Source organism: Passer montanus, unplaced genomic scaffold, assembly GCF_014805655.1.
Source record: "Passer montanus isolate IOZ18808 unplaced genomic scaffold, ASM1480565v1 scaffold1, whole genome shotgun sequence".
In the NCBI taxonomy this organism is placed as follows: domain Eukaryota; kingdom Metazoa; phylum Chordata; class Aves; order Passeriformes; family Passeridae; genus Passer; species Passer montanus.
Window position 1 is genome coordinate 22,366,288 of NW_024356504.1, and position 14,932 is coordinate 22,381,219.

The 14,932-nt window shown below is 41.0% G+C and overlaps 1 protein-coding gene across 1 annotated transcript; it reads left to right on the forward strand.

The window, feature by feature from the left end:
- The first annotated feature begins 6 nt into the window (after positions 1-6).
- UBXN4 (UBX domain protein 4) lies at positions 7-14,619 on the forward strand. The gene is made up of 13 exons (XM_039696726.1): positions 7-158; positions 5,473-5,575; positions 6,426-6,454; positions 7,284-7,402; positions 7,995-8,160; positions 8,598-8,700; positions 10,321-10,375; positions 10,530-10,694; positions 11,540-11,667; positions 12,368-12,470; positions 12,810-12,941; positions 13,262-13,470; positions 14,005-14,619. The coding sequence occupies exons 1-13, from the start codon at positions 80-82 to the stop codon at positions 14,141-14,143; spliced, it is 1,530 nt and encodes a 509-aa protein (XP_039552660.1). The 5' UTR covers positions 7-79; the 3' UTR covers positions 14,144-14,619.
- The last annotated feature ends 313 nt before the right edge of the window (positions 14,620-14,932 follow it).

The following is a 14,932-nucleotide window of genomic DNA, read 5'->3' on the forward strand; positions in this document are numbered from 1 at the left end:
CGCGGGGGGCGGCAGGCGCGGCGGCGGCGCAGGCGCGGTGCCGCTGTCGCTGAGGGCGGCGGGTGCCGGCGGTGCCACGATGTGGTTCGGCGGCTCCGTGCCCGCCGCCATCGCCGCCGCCAAGGAGCGCAGCTCCGTCTTCGTCGTGTTCGTGGCAGGTACGGTACGTCCCGGGGCCGCCCGCCCCGGCAGGGCCCCGCAGCGCCTTCCCGGCTGCGTCCCGCCCGCCGCCCCTCCCGCCGAGCGGGATTTGTGCTGTGTCAGCGCAGCCCGCGGTGTCGGTGTCCGGCCCCCGCCGTCCGATGTGGCGGCTTCCCTCCGCTCTGCGCTCCTGCCGGTGCGGCTCTCCGGCTGCGCGTTGTGTTTTGTTTCCCTTCCTCGTACGGACAGTGCGTGTTTCATAACACTGTAATGGAACCTGTAGGAATTCACGTCGCCGTGTGTACGCTGCCTTTCTCTAGGAAAAAAAGACGGGAAACAGGGACACAGGTTGGGCTGCGCCGGGGAGGTTTAGGTTGGGTGTTGGGAGGAATTCCTTGCCGGAACGGCTGGTTACACATCGGAGCGGGCTGTGCAGGAGGCGGCGGGGTCCCGGCAGTGCTTGAGGAGGCACTGGACGTGGCACTCAGTGCCTGGCAAGGCGGTGCTTGGGCACAGGTTGGACTCCAGTCTACGAGGTCTTTTCTAACACGATTGAAACTGTGATATTCTATGATTAGACAAGCTCTTTAACTTATTTTTGACCTTTTGCGTATCTCTGTGTGCGTTGTTTCTTAAGATTTTACTGTTGCCTTAGGTGCTCGTGGCTTGAAGATTTTCAGGTGCTTGGTGAAGCAGCAGCAATGTTGAATGTGTGACTCGGTGTCCCTTGAGAACGGTTGAACTGTGGGACTCACGTGGCTTCAAGAAGTTCACTCCCAAAGGGGATGTGCATAGAAAAGTGCAGTTAAATTCCTTTTCTGACACAACTCTCCGTGTACTTGGAGAACAGCATTTTCTGCTGGATAGTAAATGTACTGATAGAAATCAAGGTCTTGTCAGACCACGGACTGGGCTGTGTTGGAGTAAGGGATGGGGTGGAGCAGTTCATGAAGAACCTCAGCCCTTGGGAAAGAGTCACATTGCACAATTTGGGAGGGACCCCATGCTGGAAGAGTATGAGGAGTCCAGCCCCTGAGGAGGAAGGAGCAGCGGAGACAAGGTGTGAGGAACTGACTGCAGGAAGGCTGGGGAGGAGAGTTGTTTTAATTTCCCATGATCCCACTCTGATTTTTGATTAGTAATAAGTTAAATACATTTTTCCCCAAGTCAAATCTGTTTTGCCTGTAGAGATTACAGGTGAGTGATCTCCCCCTGCCCTTTTCCCATGAGCTTTCCATTACATTCTCTCCCCTGCCCAGCTGAGGAGGGAGGGCAGTCAGAGGGACTTTGGTGAGCCTCTGAGTAGTTCCAGCTTGATTCATAAATCAGGGGGAAATGTATGTTGTAACTTATGTCCAGTATTTTTTATGAAACCAAATTTCTGCACAAGATGGGGCCTGTTAGATGCTGATGTTGACTAGGTGGATGTAGGAATATGTAGATATACAGGGGAGATAAATTTATGGTTGCAGGGATGTAACCTAGTTTTGTCACTGTGCGTGCTGTGAGGATTTGTTTTGTTTGTTCTTATGAGCCCTGGAAAAGGCAGAGCACGACTTCAGCCAGGCACATCCCTGAAAGGGAAGAGTTGGGGAGTTCTCCTGGCATCTGCTCCACCCTGGGCACTGTGGGATCGGGGCAGCTGACCCATGGTAGAGCTGATCAGGAAACTGCTCTGTTACATCTGCTGGGAAGCCCAAGAACTTTCTCACTGTGTGTGCAAGCAGCTGTGTTTGAAGGATGTGGAGTGCTGGTTTTGTGTTAGCACAGATTGGGTTTGTTGTTTGGGTAGAAACATGTTTCAGACTGCACAGTGATGGTAACTTTGAGCCTTTGCACTGCACACTTCCTACTGGAGACAGGCCTTGGAAAGCACCTGGAGAACAGGCTTTCAGCAGTGTTTGGTTCTGTATACTTCATCCAGTAATATCTATGGGGAAAAAAAGGGAAAAAAAGAGATTAATTGAAACTATCATTTTGGGGCAGCCATTGTGGAGGATTGCTATTAGGTATAGTTGACAAAAATTAGGAAATTCTAATTGGACAGATATGTCCATCTGCTTTTGGTTTCTGCTACCATCTGCCTGTCCCTCTCTCCCTGTCCTCTGCACTTCACTTACACTTTCTCTAGGAAATTAAGAAATTGATTATTCTGTCTGCTTCCAGAAGATTTTCTAGTCAAGCAAGGAATAATGTGGTTATTTATCTTAAAAATGAAGTGGCATTTGTGATTGTAATTGTGTATTGTTCAAGCAGGTTTCTCCTAAAGCATTTTTGCTTGCAGCCATAATCCAGCATTTTTGAGCTCAGTGTTTAAAACCTTCCTGGCACATTCTGGTGGCAGGATGGTGGAAGGGTATTAAAGGTGCTGTTGAACTCGTGGGAAGTTGCAATAGGAGGGATTGCTCCATTCTCCCCAGAGAGCATGAGGTGAAGCAGCTCTGCCTTAGGAACTGGTTTGAAATATTGATGTGAGATGTTGGGGGCACAGAAGGTAAGGGGATTGTGTTTGGGGAACACAGGAGTTCCTTTGTGGCATCAAGCAGCACTTTCCCTGTGTTGCTGCACAGGGAGGGGACTCCTGACAGTGAAACAGGTCTGGCAGTGCAGGGGCCCCAGGGCATGGTGAGTTGTGTCCGGGGAGGTGCAGGCTGGATATCAGGAAAAGCTCCTGTCCCCAGAGGGTGTTGGGCAGTGGAACAGTCTCCTCAGGGGAGAGTCCAGGGAGAATTTGGAAAACACCCTCAGGTACATGGGAGGATTTTTGGTTTGTCCTGTACAGGGCCAGGAGTTGGACTTGATGATCCTTGTGGGTCCCTCCCAACCCAGAATATGTGATGATTTTATGAACATTCCTGGTATCTTGTTGCTAGCTGTTCTACAGATGATTTTGTAGCCTACAGAGTTAAAAAGCCTTTGATCCTTTGAGTCACTAATCTAAAGTTGATAATTCATTTGATATGAAACCTCCTTTGCTCTGACTGAGGTGTTGCAGATTATTTTATATCTTTCCAAAGGTTAGACATGTTCTGATCATTAAATACCAGACCACTCATAAAAAGTGCTTTTCAGAGTGAAAAAATAAAAGGGTATGTGTGTGACAATAAAAAGCTTTAATTTAAAATGTTTGTTTCTTTTTAGTAATGTTTGTAGAAGCCTTCCTCCCTTTGTTAATTACTTTTTTATTTTAGTAATTTTTTTACAAAATGGTGGTTTGCACACATAAGCTGTTTGTTAGTTATTTGTAGCCAAGATGTATCAAGGCACTCTGCAAGTTAAATAAGTGAAATTATACAGGGGAGGAGGAGGTGAATGGTTTAATGTCCTGGCTTCCTGGCATTTCCAGAATGGCAATCCTCTCTTACTGAGCAGTTATGAAATGTTGGACATGGAGAAGTAAGTTGGGCTTAACTCTCTCCTTCTGAAAGGAGAACACTTCCCTGATGACTGTGTGCTGAGGGGAATTAAAGTCTTCTGACAATCTGTGGTGGTTTTGGGTAAGTTCCCCATGCAGGAAATAAATTATTGCAGAAAAAGAACCTTGTCCAGTATGTGAATCATTTGAGAAATGATTGTTTTCCCTATGTAGGGTATTCCACCTGATCAGATTTAAGAGATGAGGAGGTGCGACTGTGTGTGGCTTACAGATCATTCCACTAAGTGAAAGAGAGTGATGTTTTTGTTTGAGAAACAATAAATCTGAGAGTTTTGGGGTCTAGAATTATGAGGCTGTTGTGCTGGCTCAGTATTTAGCAGAATTATGAATTACGTCAAGTTCTGTTGCACTTGACCTCTTGACTTTTCTGATGTTTTTCCTGTGACCTGGCAGTTTTGATTTCAGGATACAATTACTGCTACAAACTGTAATAAATTAACCCTAACCCCTAAATGAGAAAGGGTTATCAAAACAAAAAGATGTATGAGAATAAGCAACTGTTCAGTGGGTAGTCACAATATTAATCATTGCATCATGGCACAGAGCTTTATAAAATGTGAGCTATCAGCATTTTCATTCAGTCATCTCTCAGACTGTACTGTGAGCAGCCTCTGCCCTGTTTGTGTCTTTCAGCATTCTTTTTTCTCCAGCAGTTGGCTGTGTGGAAAAGTTAGTGTTAGGCAAGTATTTAGATATTTTTAGTAGCCTAATCAGATGAGCACATGTCTTTTTGAAACAGTGTGTGGTGAAGCAGCTGCCTGCCTGTGAGCATTTGGAAACAGGAGAGGAGGCTGAGCTGCTCTGGGCACAACAGCTGCATTGACCACACTTGGAAGCACTGCACTTGAAGCAAGAGGAAAGGTTCCCACGTAAAATAGCCTAAATATTTGCTTGCTTATGCAGAAGAATAATAATAGAGGTGGATACTTTCTTACTTGCTCCAGTAATTCCAGGGAAAAATTGAGACACGTGGTTGAAAACCACTTTTCCAAAACTGTATTTTTGATACATGCCCCTGTGAGAGGCCTTGTGACCAGATAGCAGCACTTCACTGGGAGATTCCACATGCAGCTCCTGTCTTTAACAAGTCAAAAATATTGCATGGAATGGCAACTGGGATGAAACAAACAAGTGGTTTGTTGTTGTCACTGAATAATGGACTACTATACTGTACTTGTGACTTGGATTCTTCATCAAGACTGCAGTCCATTCCAAGCTGCTAGGAAGTAATACAGATGGAAGATAAAGAAATGGTTGCAGACCAGTGTACTTGTTGAAAGGTGGTTAATATTCATCAGAATCTATTTATGAACCCACACCCTCACTAAACTCATGTTTTAGGACATAAATGTATGATTGATCTGTTTCATCTGATTAAAATAACACCTCTGAATCTTTGGCCCCTGAACACCTTTCCAGTTTCTCTTATCCAAGTAGCTCCTCTGCATTTGTTATTTCTGTTCTGTGCTCCTCACGCCTTTTCCTCCCATCCTGCTGTTGCTGCTAATGTCAGGAAGTGGAATACAAAACTAAGTTATAAATAATCTGCAAATAAATGTTTTTTAGTATGGGGATTTTTTTTACACTGTCAAACTGTGAAACCTTATCTGCTGAATTATGTATTTACAGGGAGTGAAGAACCTAGGTTTACCTACTAGCAGCTGATGTACTAAAATATAATTAAATTTATAATGAGGGGCAAGCAGAACATAGTTTTGATGTATTATTAAATTGAACCAGCTGGAGTGAATTATAAAAAAAAAATTATAAACTCACTTGAAAATAATCCACAGAGTATTTTACAAAGGTGATTCCAAGGGATTGAAGCAAAGCCAAAATCAGGGCAGAAACAGCAATTTGTGGTGGGTTTAACTCGTGTGTGCTGTGTCTTGCAGGTGAAGATGAACAATCTACTGAGATGGCTGCAAGGTGGGAAGATGAGAAGGTGACTGAAGCTGCATCAGATGGTTTTGTTGCTATTAAAATTGACACCAAAAGGTGAGCCTATTCTAATTCTGTCTCTTACACAATCTTTCATTGACAATGATGAGAATAAGAGGCTTTTGAAGTCCTTGCCCTGATCAGGAGATAGGGTAAATACAGGGTTCCAGAGCAGAAGTGAATTCAGTACTACTCCTGGAGTCCCTAAAACCTGAGAAAATGTCAACATTTATTGTTGTGTTCTGCACATACTCACTGAGTATTTCAGACTGTATTCCAGTACTACTAGTAGAATGCTTGAGGTTGCCCTTTCTCAACTGGACGAGACACAAAAATGCTATTAAAAATGCTGGAATAAAAATGCAAGTGCTAGAGGCAGTTCTTCGTTTGCCAAGTTACATAATGAATTAAAAACCTTTCATGAATTCAGAAAGATAAAAATCTGTAAAGCCCCAGAGAAAATGTGTTTGCCTCCATTGTAACACATAGAATGGAGAAGCATTTAAACTCCTGGGTAAATTGCTCAGCTATTTTTGTTATGTTTGTGTTCCAGTCCATGTACAAAAAGTGCACTGGCATTTCCCCAAATGGTATTATTTTGAAATGCTCTATAGACATTTTATTAGATTTACTACATTATTTGTGCTCCATAGACTAGATTTCTTTTTCCTGACTTGCCTTTTAGCACTCCTTTCCTAATTTTTATGTAGTCAACTGTGATAACCAAGGATTGTCACCATGTCAACACTTTTGCAGAATGTTAATGATAAGACGCAATGCAAATTTGCTTTTAGTGTTCTCTCAAGTATTTAAATAGTTTTGTAGGACAGTTATTTTTATGATGAAAGACTTAATCTGAAGTTGTTGCAAAATTGCTCCTCCTAAATTAATCTTTTCTTTTAAACAGTGAAGCATGCCTGCAGTTTTCTCAAATTTGTATCCTTTCAGATCTGTTTAGATGCTACATTATGATTACAGCTAATTGCTCTTTACAAGTTAATACCCTTCTTAAGACAAATACTTACAAGCAATGCTATTGAAAATACTTATTTTGGCACAAAACTATGCAATAAACTGTGTTAATAGATACCATCTGTGTATTCAACTAGCTGTCAGTTATTAGAGAAAGTTAGCAAATTGGGGTTTTTTTATGTTAATCCTATGTAATTCTCTAAATAGAAAGTTATCTAAAGCTTTGTGTAATCTAAATAACCTGTTGGTCCTACTAATCAGTATTAGAAAACAAACAAAAAATGCTTTAAATTATGAGCTGGGGCTCAGAGGTGCAGAGGAGGAGGAAGAAGCAGTGGCCTGGGTTCTGTCACACACACAGGTGTGAAGTCAGGTAAACCCCTGCCCACCTCAAGGAGGTCCCTGCTTACAGCTCATTCATTCTGTGTGATGCTGGGAATTCTGTACCTTAACTTGGATATTCTTCATTCCAGAGATTTCATTACTGTCTGCTTAAGGTGTTGTCTGACACTAAAACAAAGTATTCTCAAGTCAATGCATAATCAGTTGCCTGAAAAGTTGGAGAAAAATACTTTGGCCTAAACCAGTAAAAAGAAAAGAAGAAATGCTTACCAGTTGCATGTAGTGTTTGCCAGCATATTTTTCTTTCTTCCTCCCTTGGCCCTGGCTGCTGGTGAGCAGCTGGAGATGAGAGCTTTGGGCTGGCAGCTCCTGTAGGAAGGAGTTCTGCTTTGCCCTGTAACATTACTGTGTGTCAGTTCTGCCCTTCACCACCCTTAACTGTCCTGTGCAGATCCTGTAGTGTGTGTGCCATCCAGTTTTTTCATAGGAGACAATGGAATCCCTTTGGAAGTTATTGCTGGCAGCGTTTCTGTGGAAGAGCTTGTTACCAGAATCCACAAAGTCAAACAGGTAATGCTGACAGGCTGGACCTTCCAGATGGAGCTGGTAATGCTCAGGACAGTGATGGCCCTTAGCTTGTGCCTTTGGGAAGTTACTGGTGGAAGCAGAGCCAGTGAGTTACTGTTTCTGTCCTTCCAACAATAAAATCTGCAGCTTTGAGTTCAGTACACAGGTTGGAAGCACTGTGAACATGTGCTGCATTAATTTCTGTTTGGTTTAGATCACCTGTATAAACAAACCCACAGTTCTGAAGAAATGTGTCAAGAGCTCTAAACTGGAATGACAAAAGGTGACAACTCACCTCTAAGGGGATTACTCTTCAGCTTATAATGTGGTTATGTAATATTGTTCTGTAATGTGGATTTATAAAGTTATATACAAGTGTAGATTGCTTTATCACTTTGATTTCAAGTGCAAGACTAAAATCAGAAAAAAAAATGAAATGCATGATTGTACCATACTCAACAATATGTGGTAATTCTAGTTTTATATTTTCAATAGGGCTGAATCTTCAATAATAATTCAGTCTTGACCATTTTTTATCCTGTGAAAAATATTTGAACTTTCATAAGCTCCGTTCTCTCTTTTCCCAATTTCTTAGATGCACACAGGGAAAGGGCGGCCTGTGGAAAACGGCAGTCAGGCAGCTGCTCCCTGTCCCTCCTCTCAGCCTGATGGTGCTCCAGAAAGTGCAGAATCCAGAGCAGGGCTTTGTGACTCTGCTGAGGCTCTTATGCCTGAGACAATAGCATCTTCTGCTGGTAATGGTTAGTGTCCTTGCCACCTCAAATGCCACCTCATTTGCTTTGGAAATGGTTTTTCTTAAGTTGTTACATGATGGTACATAAAAGGCCATATATTGAGCAGACTCACTGAGGAAAAAACCTGGGATATTCCAGAATGCTTTGTGCAAGTCTAGAGGGAAGGATAACTTGTCATTCTGCTTAGTTTTAATAAGTGAGGAATCTGTGGTTTATAAATCAATAAAATTGTGTATACTTTCCTGAAAAAGGATTGAATTAAAGAGTTTTTTTGGCTTAGTAACCTGAAACCAAATTGTTGAGGGGGGTGTCTAAGTGGCAGAACCTTGTATGAGATATCCCAGTTGCTGCAAATTGTGGCTAGCAATGAGCCTAATAATTGTTATGATAAGAAATGCACCTTTTTTTTTCTTATGCATTGCTTTCTTGTAAATCCCTTGAAGATGAAGCAAATTCAGGTCAAACAAGCCAAGAAGCAGCTACTTCTGCAAATGAGCAAGCAAATGATGCTCAGCCTGTGAATGATCTTACACTCAAAGTAGAAAGGCAAGTCTTTTTTTGCAGACTTCTTAATGTGTTGTATTTGTTTCTCAGGAAGGCAGTTTGTTGGATTTTGGGTTGGTTTGGGGTTTTTTAACAAATATATTTGATTACAGGATTTTGGTCTTTCATCTGTTGTCATCTGGCAAATATTTACATGGTCTTACTTTCTATTACACGTGGCAGTTTTGTTCGGTTTTGAGTTGGTTTGGGGTTTTTTAACACACATTTGATTACAGGATTTTGGTCCTTCATCTGTTGTCATCTGGCAAATATTTACATGGTCTTACTTTCTATTACACGTCTCTGACAATGGGCTGATAGGACTGATACCAAAACCAGGTTTTTAAATAATATAATTTCTCATGTACTTTGAAAGAAAGAGGTAATCTGGAAAACTACAAGTGCACCTTTGATATAACTTCAATAGACATGATATGTTTGCTGCAGGTTCTTGAATTAAATCAATTCAAACATTGAACTCAAAGCACTGGAAGCTGGTGCAATAAAATGCCAACCTAGGTTTTGTATAGAGATGTCATCTTATTTCTTCTTGTTGGTTTGATGACTGTAGTTTAGGGATATTAAAAAAGTCAGTGGAATCCTATTCTGAGACTTGTGTTTTGATCAGTGAACAGTGATGACTTGAGTTCAGTTTTTTGAAGTATGGTGATCAGAAACACATGGCTCAAAACATGATTAATTCATTATAATTAGTTTTAAAATAGGGGATATTGTTTATAAACTTGTTTTTAATAATATCCTGTCTAAAACCATAACACATGTTTAGCAAATAGGAATATTTATAATGCTAAAACATACTTTAAATATTTTTCATGCTTATTTTAGTTATTGATCAAGAGGTGTATTTTTTACTTACTACTGATAAGACAATGCAGTCAATATTTTAATAAAATTATCAGTGTTTGTTCCCATTTAAAATAATGCATAATTTATCTACAGCATTTTTTGCAAGGGGGAGAAAGAGGCCAAGCTCTGTGGTAATTACCACTTTCTTTTGAACAGCTGCCATACATTTTTCTGATTATACAACTTTTCACATGCCCTTTCCCCAGACTTCAAATATGTTGGGATTTTATTGTTAATCTGTATTGAGAAATTTGCTTTGTTCTTTTAAGTCAGTCTTTATTCTGAGGCATTTTTCTGGAGAGCTGAGACAGATGCATATGCATCTATGTCAGGGCTATATATTACTTGTGTTCCATTTTAGGAGGTGATGTGCAGGAGAAACCAGATGGCTTAAATAGCTAAAAAGAGATTGAGATTTAGTGTTTCTGTTACCATATATCACAAATAGTATTTGCTTATTGTATATCTTCGTAAGTTGGTTCCACAGTAAGAATATGTAGGATTCTTCATTTAATGAGTGGAAAAAGGACAAAAGGAATATGTTAGAACAACTCTAAAGTGAGAAAGGAGGTGGTCAGATCACCACTGCCCTTTGCATGGATGGTGCACCCGCATGGGAATGAATCACTGCTGGTGCACGAGGTGTTAGCACTGTGCTACAGCTCATTTTCATGTGTTCTCCTGCGTTTGCAAATGCTTCATTAATATTTGAAAATACTGCAATGATAAGAATTTTCACTCTGTTCTTAAATTTAGGTTAACAAAAAAGCTTGAAGAAAGACGAGAAGAGAAAAGGAAAGAAGAAGAACAGGTAACACAAAAATGTAAAACCCCTTGCAGTTGCAGGTTTGGTTTTTTTAACCCTTATCTGAATAAATAATTAATTCCTTCTTACACAAACATATTCAGTCTTTTCTCTTGCCCAAGGCAATTTTGTGGTCCAATTTTTATATCTCTCTATTCAGAAAGAAATTAAGAAAGAAATTGAAAGAAGGAAAACTGGTAAAGAAATGTTGGAGTACAAAAGACGGCAGGAAGAGGAATTGACCAAACGTATGTTGGAGGAAAGGAACAGAGAAAAGGCAGAAGAGAGAGCTGCTAGAGAGCGCATAAGGCAACAGATTGCAATGGTAAATTTTGCATTTTGGAAGAGAGCTAGCTGCTTCTCCCTCCCACAGTGTACTAAAATGATAAATTTTCTCATTTGCTGAGGCTTTGAAAGATTGTTCGTTTTTCCATTTGGAATCCTGTAGCCCTGTATAGTAATAATTTTTGTGTTTGGGGTTTAGGTAGCATTGCCTGTGTATAAAATGAAGCTTCTGCTTTCATGTTCACAATTCTTTTCTATATGAACAAACATTTCTGTCATATTGCTTAAGCCTAGTGGAGAATTATCATATAAACATAAAAATAATTCCAATTTAGGCATGATGCTAAAAGAGAAGCACAGGAAGTATTTAATTGTAGAATTAAATACTACAATTTCAGAACAAGAACACTGCTCTAAAATGGTGAGGAGGATTATTATATGTGTGTTATATATATATATGTGGTTTATATATATATATATATATATGAGTTAGTATATATGTGTGTGTGCATGTGTGAATTGAAACAGTTGATAACAACTGAAATTCTTCCTGATTATTAGGTTTTGGTATAGGACACTCAGAGTTGCAGTCGTGTAACTTGTCCTAAGGTTTTTGCCTTTATCTTCCCTGGAGTGTTGAGCTTGCATGGGAAGATCATCTCTTAACAACTGGTTGTGGGAAGTGACTCAGAGAGAAGTGTCATCTTGGCTAATGACACAAGGTTGTGCAGTTTGGCACTGAATAATTCCTTGCAGTTCCACTGTCTTTTCTCCATATGGTCTGTTTGTATCTGTGCAGTTGGTTCATGAGTACAGATCATAGCTGTCTGTTTTAATGAACTTAAGCAACAAGTTAAGTTAAGGTCTCCTTTGATCCTTCCACAGGATCGTGCTGAGAGGGCAGCTCGCTTTGCAAAATCGAAGGAAGAAGCAGAAGCTGCAAAAGCTGCAGCTCTTCAGGCTAAACAGGCTGAAATAGAGGCCAGAAAAGAGGCAGCTCAGAGGGAGAGAAGGTGGGTTGCAGTAGAGACACAAGTCTGTGTTTTGGGGGAGAGAGGTAAATAAACTTTTAAGAGACAGTTAATATATCTCCTTGTCTCTTGACAACATGTTGCCATGTTGAGCTGTTTAAATAGTGACATTAAAGGTAGCTGCTTACATGAACATGATGCTCTTTGAGAGCTTTCATCTTTTTGACATTGATGATCATGAAACATTAACCACCTTTACTCATGTGTTATTTTAGTTGGATAAGAGCTGTTTTGTGTCTGAGCTTTGATTTAAATACCAGTATAATGGAGCTTGGTGGGATACTAGATAAGGTGAGAATGCCAAAGATTTTGCCTGGACAGAATGACTTGATAATGTCAGCACTGCTGGGGAGCTTGGTGCAGATCCAGGGGCTGTGTGGATAGCAAGGCTGGGTTGGAGCCATAAGTTGCCCACTTCAGAGCTGTCTCCTCCTTTGCCCAGCACTGCTGGTTTAAGAATTATCCAAACCTATGGGGACCTTATGTGGAGTTGTGGAAGAGATGCACTGTGAGAGATCAGCAGGTGGTTTTCCACTGTGAATTCAATCTTAGTGCCTTCTGCACTGCCCTGGGCAGCATGACTGTCCCTCTCTGCCACATTTCAGTATTACCAAGCCACAGGCCCAGGAGCCTTTGTCTGTAAGTGTTCATGTCCTGACTGACCCCAATACCTGTCCCGCAGTGCAATAGCCAGGATTCAGTTCCGCCTCCCCGATGGATCTTCCTTCACCAACCAGTTCCCATCTGAAGCACGGCTAGAAGAAGCCAGGCAGTTTGCTGCACAGGTAATATGGCCATTTTGTTTCTCAGCTATGTGTTGATTATGATTTGGTGAGCATCAAGTAGTTGTTGATGGTGGTGGAGTTGTCGTCAACTCCTTTCCTTATTGGGTATTTGAAAGGAGTTTTGGTAGCAACCTTCTCTAGTGCCACCAACTGCCTTTGGATTGCTGCAGGATGTCATTAGTAAGATATTGAGAAAAATGAATGATATTTCATATCCTACTCTGAGGATGATTGATAGTTTGATACAAAACTCTTGCTAAGGTATACTCAGCTGGCAAGGACGCAGTTGTTTGGAAATGAGCAGTTACAAACAAAATGTTTTCTTTATGTGCCTCACAGACGGTTGGTAACACTTACGGCAATTTTTCACTGGCAACAATGTTTCCCAGGAGGGAGTTTACCAAAGAAGATTATGGAAAGAAGTTACTGGATCTCGAGTTAGCACCCAGTGCTTCAGTAGTGTTGCTGCCGGTAGGTGTTGGGTTTTGGTATGTTTGGTTTTTGAAACAGCAGTACAGTAGCTGGATATTTGCTGTTAGTCAGCCATGAATTCGCTTGAATCTGGGGATTTTCTTTGTCTAAAGATTGCAAAATTACTCTAGTTTTTGTCAGGACTGATTTGAAGAAGTTTCTCTGAAGCAGATAAACAGTGACATAGATCCTTGTCTAAGGTGTAACCAAGGTTGTTCCATCGTGTCTGCTGAGCTGCTTCAGAAGGGTGTGTGAAATAACTCTGTCTACAAAAGCAGGACTTAAATACCTGACAGGTTTGCTTGGTGTGTTCATGACAGGCAGGAAGACCTGCGACATCTGTTGTTCAGGCTTCAGGCAGTGATCTGTGGAAGTTCTTGGGCACAATCCTTTACCCCCTCTTAGCGGTTTGGAGATTCATTAGCAACTTCCTGTTCACGAGCCCACCCCCCTCACAGCCCTCGGTGAGATCAGCTCATCAGCAGGACCACTCAGCTCCCTCAACGTCGGGCAGCATCGAGCAGAGCAGGTAAGGCCAAGTGTTTAAGGCAGCTGTTTCTCAAGCCTCCTGCTGCAATTGCTGAACTTCCAATTACACAGTAAGAAAAGCATTGTCTTGCAGTCGTTTATGAATAGGGAATTCAGCTGTAACTACAAAGGTGAGCTTCACTTCAGCTGATACTGTTTGGAAGATAAAAATGAGATATCAAACTGTTCGGGGATGGCTGTTCAAGAAACAGAAGCAGATGAAGTCTGGTTTTGACAGGTTTTGTATAGCCTGGAGAATGACATCTCCCATGTACCAGCAGAGCTGCTCAGCTGTTTCTGGTGAAAAAGCCACATATTGCTTCAATGACAGGGAAAATGAGAGTCTGCCACTCTGTCTGACTGCTAAGTGACAAATTTTCACCTGGGTATTGCTTCCCAAGGAAACAAAGGGTTGAAGAAAACTATTATTGAGGATAAGAGAAGGATGGATGATTTGTGTTTATTGCATTTGCTGCTTCTCTTGTGTAATTATTACTGAGGAAACTGTCAAACCTCACTGTTCTTTGTGCCCTAGGCAAGCAGTCAGGAAACGAGTAGTGGAAAAGCGGGGGGAAGACTTCAAAAAAGAAGGCAAAATATATAGACTGAGGACTCAAGATGATGGAGAAGATGAAAACAATACTTGGAATGGAAATTCTACACAACAAATGTAGTTTTGAGTAATGCAGTTACTATCTGGCTGCTTTTTTTTTTTTCCTTCTCTTATTTGATCTAAGTCAACTAAAGCTTCTGGACAAGTGGGGCTTATTTTACACTGACTGAATTACCTAATTCTTATTCCTGGTGGATTATGGAATAAAGTCACCTATGTCAAAAAAATCAAGTGGGTGTAGGTGAAATCTAGTAAAAAGACTGAAAATCTCCATCAGCTTTCATAAATATTGCCCTATGCCATAGAAAGGCACTTTTTAATCTATAAATATTCTGCTATATAAATTGAAGGGCCAGATATATTCATATAAAGGTCATGGTAGACAATGACTGATTAAAATGAGGGTTTCAGAAGCACTATAAGTAGCAAATCAGGTAACTAATTTATGTTTAACTTTTTTCTTGCTTCTGCAACTGCAAGCAAAACCTTGTAGTTTTTAATTCCCTAAGCACTCAATAAACTATTTTCCAGAAAACATGTCTTGTAAAGTTCCTCTGATGTGCTGATATCACAAGGAAGCAAGCAGGATTGTGCACTGAAATTTAAAATACAGCAGACTAACATTTTGTTCCAGTGGAAATGACCTTACTGTACATGAAATAAAGGAAAAGGGGAGTGCAAATCCAATCTGTGCAGTAGCTGCAATATAACAGTTTTCACCAGGAGAGACACTACTTTGTCTTAAAATTCTAAGAAGCAGAACTTCCAGGGGTCCTTTCAGAACTGTTGATGATGATGAAGCAAGGACAGATGCCAGCTGATGTTCTTTATGTGAATCTTTATATGCAGA

Coding starts and splice junctions, on each gene's coding strand:
- UBXN4 (XM_039696726.1), top strand. CDS start 80: ATGTGGTTCGGCGGCTCCGTGCCCGCCGCCATCGCCGCCGCCAAGGAG. Junction 6,455..7,283: donor CCTGCAGTTTTCTCAAATTT/GTATCCTTTCAG, acceptor TGTCCTGTGCAG/ATCCTGTAGTGTGTGTGCCA. Junction 12,471..12,809: donor CCAGGCAGTTTGCTGCACAG/GTAATATGGCCA, acceptor TGTGCCTCACAG/ACGGTTGGTAACACTTACGG.